Source organism: Gymnoscopelus microlampas (genome assembly GCF_963454915.1).
Source record: "Gymnoscopelus microlampas genome assembly, chromosome: 4".
In the NCBI taxonomy this organism is placed as follows: domain Eukaryota; kingdom Metazoa; phylum Chordata; class Actinopteri; order Myctophiformes; family Myctophidae; genus Gymnoscopelus; species Gymnoscopelus microlampas.
Window position 1 is genome coordinate 44834341 of NC_139941.1, and position 10000 is coordinate 44844340.

Genomic DNA, 10000 nt, shown 5'->3' on the forward strand with positions numbered 1-10000 from the left:
CAGCAATGATGTAGTCAACCAACTAACACACACGCACACGCACACACACCACGCACACGCGCACACACACGCACACACGCACACGCGCACACACACACACACACACACACACACACACACACACACACACACACACACACACACACACACACACACACACGCGCGCGCACACACACACACGCACACACACACACACACACACACACACACACACACACACACACACACACACACACACACACACACACACACAGACACAGATTCATGCCCTCATTTGTGTGTTATAACTCTGCTGTGCTCTTCATGTCAAAAAATATTTTTGCTGTACAGTCAAATTAAAATCCCAAGTTAGAATAATATTGTTGTTGTGGATGCATGTGGTGCCAAGAAGCAGGGGTGAAGTTTGTTTTGTGTAGTTGTTAATCAGCTCAGGTCATGGTTGGTCCCAGAATGTTTTGACAGAGTCTTGTTTTTTGTGACGTAAACAGCAATCGATAAAATTAAAATTTCTCTTAGTACTTACTGACTATCATTTGTCAGGATAAAACCTTGGTAGAGGACATCAACCAACTGTTTTGCTGATGAGATAAGGTGCATTGCAGCCTTGCTATTACACTGTTTACCTCTAGTCCACTAGGTCTATTGGAGGTTAAGGGATTATACCCGTGCTTTTGGATGTTTTAGCAGATTCACTACAAAACATGCATATTTTGCATTACTGCCCACAGTCCACCATTTTACAAAGTATAGCACGTTTTGTTTCATTCAAACTTTCTGGTGATAAACTAATATTCATGTCACCACGAAGAAGTCATGTATACATTTGTTGTTACATATTGTTGTACATTCTGTTGTGTACATTGGTAAACGTACTTTTATGCCGATTGCTCCTCTTCATTATCATATAGGCCACAGCACAGTACGTTGATTTTCATACCGCTGTGGAATTAATGGAAACCAATGGCTTTCTGGAGGGTAGAAAAAAACAAAAACCTAGCACCACCACCACAAAAATAAAGATGGTCTGCAGTCAGCATTTCCACGTCCAGAGTCCAGAGTTGGACCGTGGTTGGTCTAAGAGGAGGTCTGTGGTTGGTCAATTCATATGTCTGTCACAATTAGTTTCGTCTTAGAGTCTTAACTACTTTTTTCAATAGTAGTGCACCAGATATCTATCATCTGGCTACTGCGAGACTACATGATAGCTGCTGAGGGAAGGGAATGTATTTCTTTCGCAGCAATCAAGCAAACCTGTAGGTTTTCACTGTACAGCTGGAGGTTCAGAACTTTCCTCACCAAGTCTGGCCAGCTCCTTATTCAAGCTTTAGTCATCATCTCCAGGCTTGACTATTGCAATGTGCAACTCGCTCTTTGCTGGTCTGCTGGCATGCTCTCTCAAACATCTACAACTGATCCAGAATGCTGCAGCACACCTGGTCTTCAACCTCCCTACATTTTCACGCCTCCCCATTCTGTGTTCCCCCTCACTGACTTACCATTGCTGCCCATGCAACCAATTCAAAACATTGGTGATGACCTACAAGGCAATCGAGGGCATCCCCCCTTACCTTCAGGACATGATCCACCCCTACACCTCTTCCCACACACTTAGATCAGCTAACACAGGACGTCTGTGTCTCCCTTCCCTATAGCACCCTGGTCCCTGGCCAATGCTACAAGCGTCTCTTATCCCTCCTGGATACGAGGCTGTGGAATAACCCCCCCCCCAGTCAGGGTTGCAGTCTCACTTCCCGTTTTCCACTGCAGTCTTAAAACCCACCTCTTCAGACTCTACGCCCCCCTCCTACTAGCACTCCTCATTCCTTGTATTACTTATTGGAAGGCCGGAGGCGGAGATGATATGTTTGCCCCTGTGTGTGCGTGTGTGTGTGCGCGTGCGTGTGCAATTAAACTCCAGGCAAATTTTTGCCCAATTCACTTTTACGCAATTTTTATGTTATTAAGCATGTTGCTTAAAAAGATGCTAAACTTGTATTCTAACGTGTACCTGGTATTGTAGTTACTTTAAAACTCTAAATAGCCTTTTCTTTACACTCTGTTACCTTGTTGTTTGTTGACAAGGATTCACACTATACAATCTTGTTCTTTGTAAATCGCTGCAGATAAGAGCGTCTGCTAAATGCCTAAATAAAAAATTGTAATATGTGCTTACCTCTGAAATCTACATTTCAGACGTAAGTGTGTGAACATTTCAGCTTAGTACTTAATTTCCTAGAAGAGTCAAAACATATTTTCCTTTTTGTGGTGATAATGATTTTGTCAGAGAAACACGGCCATGGCATGTTCATACATTATGTAAATAAATCATTGCTTGACATATAGACCATACCCTTTATATAATTCTTTATTTATGATATAAATCCCTTGATAAACACTGGGTGATATTTTACTGAAATGTATGCATTTTAAAATGAACTCAAGCGTCAAGTGACTGACAAACCTGTTTGAACCCTTCACCTCTTTCAGACCTTTTGAATCCACAAACAGATCATACTTTAGTATGATCTGTTTGTGCAACATGTTGCCTTGGGGCATCCATTAATGTGTGTAGTTACATCATCAATATTGCTTAGACCTAATGGTCAAGGTCAACATTATTGTTCTCAAAGGTAAATTTGTACTGCAGGCAGAAAATCTGAGCTTGCAAAATACTATATTACACAGGACACATTTTAAAACAAGCACTAAAAGGTTGTTATAAACATGCAATATGCTAAAACGTGATCAAATAAATGAACATGAGGTAGAATAAGAGTGTTTAGATGCTGTGGAAAAAAACAAGTGGAAGCTACAAAATGCAGCCAACTATCTTTGTTTAGTAGGGCTACAGCTGCAGCGATGAAGGATTTTCTTTTAAAGCACTTTCCACCTGGCAATTCCTATTTTGGGCATTATAGGCAAAAATGACCAGAAATAGCTAAAATAGCAGATCTACTAACACACAGTACAAGCCGTTTGTACTTGCATGGCTTAATCTTTGAGACATGCATACAGTATGCAACTGATGCGACGTGTGGTGAGTTTAGATTTTCACTGCATGCCACACAGTTCTTTGAGTATCTCAGTATCGATGCACTGTTACCTTTAGTCTAACATTAATAGATAGAATTTCTAATAATTATGGACTTGTGCTCAAAATGATCAAGGGCCCTCCTTGTTAAAAAATACTGTGTACATCTGTCCAATAATTAAGGTAGCTGTCAAGCAATCAGCGGTAAAATTAGTTTTTTTCTTGAATATGGCTTTTGATTGATTGAATACTTTATTCAACAGAAATGTACACAGTACGAGGTACAGTCAGACATTTGATCTAAAAGGATAACACAAGGCTGGACTCCCTATGTATTTTGATGGAGATAAGGGAGGGGGGTATAAAGTAGTGCTGGGACAGCAGGGGTACATTTGGGTACACAAAAGTGGTCTTCTTATCTCCTATATACCATTGTTGGGCACATCATGGGCTATACGTTTTCTGTGCTATATTGCCTGCGACTGATTCGGGGCAATGAAAGGAATCATGAGTCCTGCTTAAAAGCAGCACTGTTCAATAATCCCCATTTTGTTCTCGAGTGCCCCTTTGTTTGCATGCCTGCCACTCAAAATTTCAGTGCACTATCCCCCTTGAGTAACGCTGATGCATCTGTAGGTGAATTGCAGCCCATTTTTAGCATTGCAAACATGAACAGCATGAGAACAATACTGTGCACATTTGCCAATAGAGAGTCTCCTGCAGAAAGCGTTGCTTTCCCTCGGCTGGGTAATTACATTCCATGCAGACGATAACAGGGGAATGTCAGCTTTCCACAGCAGCTTGTTCAGCATTGTGGACGACTACATTGTTACAGAATATACAGACCTGGGCGGAGGAGGGTTATTGATTGCGGGCATCGCCTGTTTGCCGTGTTCTCTCCTGAGGCAGTCTTTGTCATGTGTTGGACTCAATATTCACCTGTTCAACACAGAGTGAGAGCATGCCATCGAGGGAATGCAAGGAAGTGCACATGAAGGCCATGATGCATGGTCAACATTCAGAGGCCATATAGATGGGTGATTGTCTGATTGAACCACATAGCCCTATAAAAAAAAGAAATAAGTCTATGTGAAAATGTTCACAGAAAGCTGAAAGTTTTGCCTATGATGGCATTGCCACAATAGGGAGAACAGGCCGGGTTAACCCATTTAGACCGGAAACGTAACTATACGTAACTATACGTAACTATACGTAACTATACCTTTCAATCCAGGAACCCCTTTTGAGGTTGTTGTTGCTATGTACAGTATATAACAACATACTGTACACCTTTTGTACGTTTTCCAGAAAACGTAGGTCAGGATTTAGGTGTTTTTAGAATCGGCCTCAGGTCTAATTGGGTTAAACAGGTTACAAATAGCATGTTTGCAGCACTTAACACAGTACTAGATACAAATGTAAACACGAGACAAGGAAAACAAGTAAAACATTTGAATTAAAATAGCAATATTAAGAACATTGTCAAGAGAAACCCTATAAAAGCATAGACAAGGAAGCGCTGTATGGCTGCCTCAGCTCGACTACAACAGGATTTCCACCCACCACCGTTGTAAATGTGCGAGAGGATTATTATTATTTTTTTGAAGTGCTCTCTTGGCTGAGGCCGTATGTCCAATTCCTCTCGGAGAGGAAACGCGGCAGGTCACTGAGACCTCCCGCTTCCTCCTTTCTCTCGAACCTCCCCCACCCCTCGATGAATCAAGATGCTGTGTGTGCGTGTGTGCGGGCTGGAGCGCGAGATTGGACCTCTCCTCTGGACAGATATATAGTTTCATTCAGGGGACAGTAATTCTGTCACCGCCCCATGTCAGATGAATGTGCATCTGGGCTTTGGACGACGCTATTAGGGGGCCCGCGACAACATTCGGGTGGCCCACTGCGAGTGTTGTCGTAGCCCCCTAATAGCATTGTGACGGTGGCATGTCACCAGCTGTAGAATTACTGACTGTGGTGTCCTTCGGTTTACAGACTAATATGTACTTGCAGTGGGGGCAATTTGACACACACACACACACACACACACACACACACACACACACACACACACACACACACACACACACACACACACACACACACACACACACACACACACACACACACACACAGTATCCCCTTCTCCCGGCTGATGTAGTGTGGGGTGTCGGAGGACGGGGAGAGGTGAAGAGGTCGCGGAGGTCACCAGTGAGGCTCATAAATACAACGAGATGAGACACGAGACACTGAACCTGCCGCCAGGACTGGCCCGCAAATGTGATACAAGGACCCTACATCTTCTTATCTTGTCTTTATGGGCTCTCCATTTATCTGTCCATCTGTGCGCGCGCGCGTGTGTGTGTGTGTGTGTGTGTGTGTGTGTGTGTGTGTGTGTGTGTGTGTGTGTGTGTGTGTGTGTGTGCGTGCGTGCGTGCGTGTGTGTGTGTGTGTGTGTGTGTGTGTGTGTGTGTGTGTGTGTGTGTGTGCGCGCGCGTGTGTTTTACGTGAGATCAAAAAAGGCACAAACTCTGAGGTGTTTATGTTCTCTGACAGTTTATTTTTCTCCATTTCAATCTGCCTCTCACTGAACTGTCTGTCTGTCTGTCTGTCTGTCTGTCTGTCTGTCTGTCTGTCTGTCTGTCTGTCTGTCTGTCTGTCTGTCTGAAGGTGGGAGATCAGATGAAGCTGCTTCATAACTGTTGGTCTGAGCTTCTGGTCCTAGACCACATCTTCAGACAGGTGCAACATGGGAAGGAAGACAGCCTACTGTTGGTGACGGGCCAGGAGGTAAAGTCCTTTAAGCTAGTACACCAGGACTGGGTGCAGCGTAGAGTATCTACTGTACAACTAATAGCAACACTAAGACAGTTTAAACTGCTGCACAATTAAGACAAGACATCATTTGATATCAGAAACATTTTATAAGTCTGCTTAGTTGATGTTAGTTGATGGTATCTTCCATTTTTACCAGTTACCAATTCATGTTTGTATGGTGAATGACACAAATGCAACAAAGTACAAATTAGCCTTAATAATTTCGTCACTGTGGATCAGATACCTTGTATGTCCAAAACTGTTACTTATCAAGGAATGGAAAAAAAGAACCTGTGTGTTCCAATGGATTCAGTGTAGTAATCATTTAGTCACAAGCTCTTGTTGATACACACTGATTCATTGGTTAAATATTTATCAAATACGGAGATGTTACAAGGTGTCACACTTGAATATTATCAGCTGACAGACATTACCTGTCTTGCAAAAAATATTTTTGGGGAGGAGACTTTCCAGAGAGTTTTATTCCCTATCCCAAGAAAGATCTAAAAATAAATAAACAACAGAAAACTTTTTAGGACTATGTCTATGTTGATATTATTGAATAAGGCCATGACATGGCAAACAGGAACATTTTAAGGATGAGGTGAAGTTATTGATGAAATGAAGTTATTACACAGAATACAAGATACATTTCAGATAGCAAATATTGATCGAAATAGATGCCATTTAGGAATTAAACCCTTTATTTTGATCAGCTGCAGCTGTTGCACTACTTAAAGGACGACTTCGCCGATTTTCAACCTATCTTCATATAATTGGTCCTCACTAATACTCATGATAAAATGGTACAATTTCTTTCTACTCGGTCTGTGTCTCAGAGGAGGGCTGTGGACAGTTCAGAGTCCCGTCTACCAGTGACATCATCGATGGGGAATCCAAGCTAATTGAAACTGCAGGCTTTCTATTCCTGGAAAGTTGCAATGCAATAAAAGAAGCCATTGTTCTCGTGTTAATAAAAATCTAAATAAAAAATGTGAAATCTTGTTGGAAAAAACAAACATGCCTAACGATGATGTCAATGGTAGACGGGTTTCTGGACTGTCCACAGCCCTCCTATGAGACAGACCAAGTAGAAAGAAATGGTACCATTTTATCATGAGTATTAGTGAGGACCAATTATATGAAGATAGGTTGAAAATCGGTGAAGTCGTCCTTTAATGTAACATAGTAGTGGGCTGCATATTGTATTTTCCAGGTTGTCCCCCCTCCAGCATCTGAAAACTCTCATGTTTCTTAGATCACCTTTTAGCATATTGCATTTTTTTAACAACCTTCTAGTATTTGATTTATCAGTTAATGAGGGGGACAAGATGGACTGTCTCAAACTTTAGATGGACTTGTCACATATGTCTTCTTAGTTTGGGGCCCCCATGATTTGGAACCAACAGATTTTCTTTTCTCTTCTCAGGTGGAGCTGTCGACCATCTTGTCCCAAGCAGAGGGGACATTGTCAGGCCTGGTCCAGAGAGGCCAGGAGCTGGCTGGACGCCTACTGGCACTGCAGGTGGATCGTAGGGAGATCGCCTGTCTCAAGTTCCTTCTCCTCTTTAACCCAAGTGAGTAGTGTAGCATGACATTTTTGTCTCCGCCAGGCCGAAGGCGTGGCCGAGACTATGTTTTCGCCCCTGACTGTCCGTCCGTCTGTGTCTGTCCATGCGTCCGTCCATGTGTTCCTGTGTCCGTGTGTCCATCTGCCCATCTGTCCATCTGTCCATTTGTCCATCTATCCATCCGTCCATCCGTCCGTCCGTCCGTCCGTGTGTCCGTGTGCATGTCCGTCCGTCCGTCCATGTGTCTGTGTGTCCGTCCGTCTGAGGACAGCTAATATCCGGCACCATTGGACCGATCAACGCGAAACTGTGCACACACACTCCCTTGGAGGCCAGAGCAGAACCTATGCCCCAAGTTTTTTTACATCGGCCTGTTATAGCGCCACCAGGAGGCTGATTTTTGAAAAAAGTCTATAGTCATGTGATCAAGACGGATCTTTCATATTCCATCCTGATTGCCTAAGATTGGCTTCCAAAGTTTGCAGGAGTGGTCCGTTTTGAACAAAATGCCTCAAATAATGAATGCAGCGATTCCATTCACCTCTACAATGAACATTTCCCACAATAACCTACCTGGCCTGGCGGAGACCTGTGCTCCAAGGAGCACTTTTTCTAGTTTAAACGTTTTTTTTTTTTTACATTGGACGACATAGTGTATAGCATTACATTTTTTTTAATGTTTTTTACATTGGACAACATAGTGTAGCATTACATTTTTAAATGTTTTTTACATGGAACGACATAGTGTATAGCATTACATTTTTTAAATGTGTCTTACATTGGACGACATAGTGTAGCATTACATTTTTTAAATGTTTTTTATATTGAACGACATAGTGTATAGCATTACATTTTTTAAATGTGTCTTACATTGGACGACATAGTGTAATGTAGCATGGCATTTTTTAAATGTTTTTTTACAGTGGACAACATAGCATGGGATTTTTTTATAATGCGTTTTTAATGGACGACATAGCGTAACATCTCCGGCAGTCCGAAGGCCGTGGCTGGAGACTATGTTTTCGCCTCTGTCCGTCCTTCTGTCTGTGAGCAGCTAATCTCTGGCACTGTTGGACCGATCGGCGTGAAACTGTGCAGACGCACTCCCCAGAGGCCAGAGCAGAACCTCTGCCCCAAATGTTTCCTATTGGCATGTTATAGCGCAACCAGGGGGTCGATATTTTCAAAACTCATTTTTCGTCAGCCAAATATCACGCAAATCGGTACACAGTGGTGCAGTGGTCATTGCACGCAGTACCACGGCGTCCCGCCAGTCTTTTGAGCAGGAGCATGCACTCACATGCACGGATAGTCATTTCCTATACAAACATGTTTCCTACGATTTATACACTCGTAAACCCAAGTAAAATGAATCACATATTATTAAAGTAAAATGCATGCGCATGTGCGCAATGTGGGCGAGACGTCATTAAAATAGCGTCCCACCAGTTAAAAAATCACCACTATAACACTATTGTGCACATTCTCCAAATTGTCATATTCCATCCTAATTGACTAAGATTGGCTTCCAAAGTTTGCAGGAGTGGCCCGTTTTGAACAACATGCCTCAAATCATGAACTCAAATCATGAATCCAACTGCCGTGAAATGCACATTCCCACTAGGTCAAGGAAGAAATGGCACCCTACATTTTTCTAATCGGCCTCATGGTGGCCCTATAACAGGTAGATTCATGTTTTGGCCTATTACTCTTGAACCGTAGGTAGGTCATACAATCAAAATTATTTTCCCCTTGGATTGCTTGGATCATTACGCAACTTCCAAAATAAGCCCATTTTCACCTGACGAGTTTTCCGCCACTTTTTGCTACTACTCATACCGATTATGTCCAAACCTCACCCAAATTGGTACACCATATATCTGTAGTCATGTGATCAAGATGTATCTGTCAGATTTCCCATATTCCATTTATATGATTGCCTTCCAAACTTTGCGGGAGGGGACAATTTTGCACAAAATGCCACAACCGCTGGGCCGATCAGTGAGAAACTTTGAACGCATACTCCCAGTAGGCCAAGGAAGAACCTCCACCCCAAATGTTTCAAATCATGATGGTTCCCTGTCATCTATGGTGCTTCCTATGGTGCTTCCCTGTCTTCTACGGTGCTTCCTATGGTGCTTCCTGGTGATTTTATGGTGCTTCCCTGTCTTCTATGGTGCTTCCTATGGTGCTTCCCTGTCATCTATGGTGCTTCCCTGTCTTCTATGGTGCTTCCTATGGTGCTTCCCTGTCATCTATGGTGATTCTATGGTGCTTCCCTGTCATCTATGGTGCTTCCTATGGTGCTTCACTGTCATTTAGTATTTAGGCCAAAAGAGTCCATGTTTGTTACTAATGATGGTAGCCTACTGTTCACAATATTTGTATAATATATAAAGCACTCTTATTTCCCAGGGCATATAAAAAGAGAGTGCATTATTCTGGGTTTGGGTTTCAACTTTAAATTATTTGTTCGTGATTCAAATTGATTAATTCGTTTACGCCTGTTGGGAAAGAAGAGGTTATCAGTGTGGAGCTTATATTTGTGGACTGCATCTTCAATATTTTCAATATTTTCCAAAAACTA

General features: G+C 42.5%; 1 protein-coding gene across 1 annotated transcript in view; it reads left to right on the forward strand.

The window, feature by feature from the left end:
• The window catches only part of LOC311043802 (nuclear receptor subfamily 5 group A member 2-like), a gene marked incomplete at both ends in the record, with an annotated part of 16743 nt that overhangs the window by 5396 nt on the left and 1347 nt on the right, over positions 1-10000 (forward strand). The window contains 2 exons of the mRNA XM_084055166.1: positions 5696-5815; positions 7272-7419. Coding sequence (XP_083911292.1) covers positions 5696-5815; positions 7272-7419 — 268 coding nt within the window. The remainder of the gene's footprint in view (positions 1-5695; positions 5816-7271; positions 7420-10000) is intronic.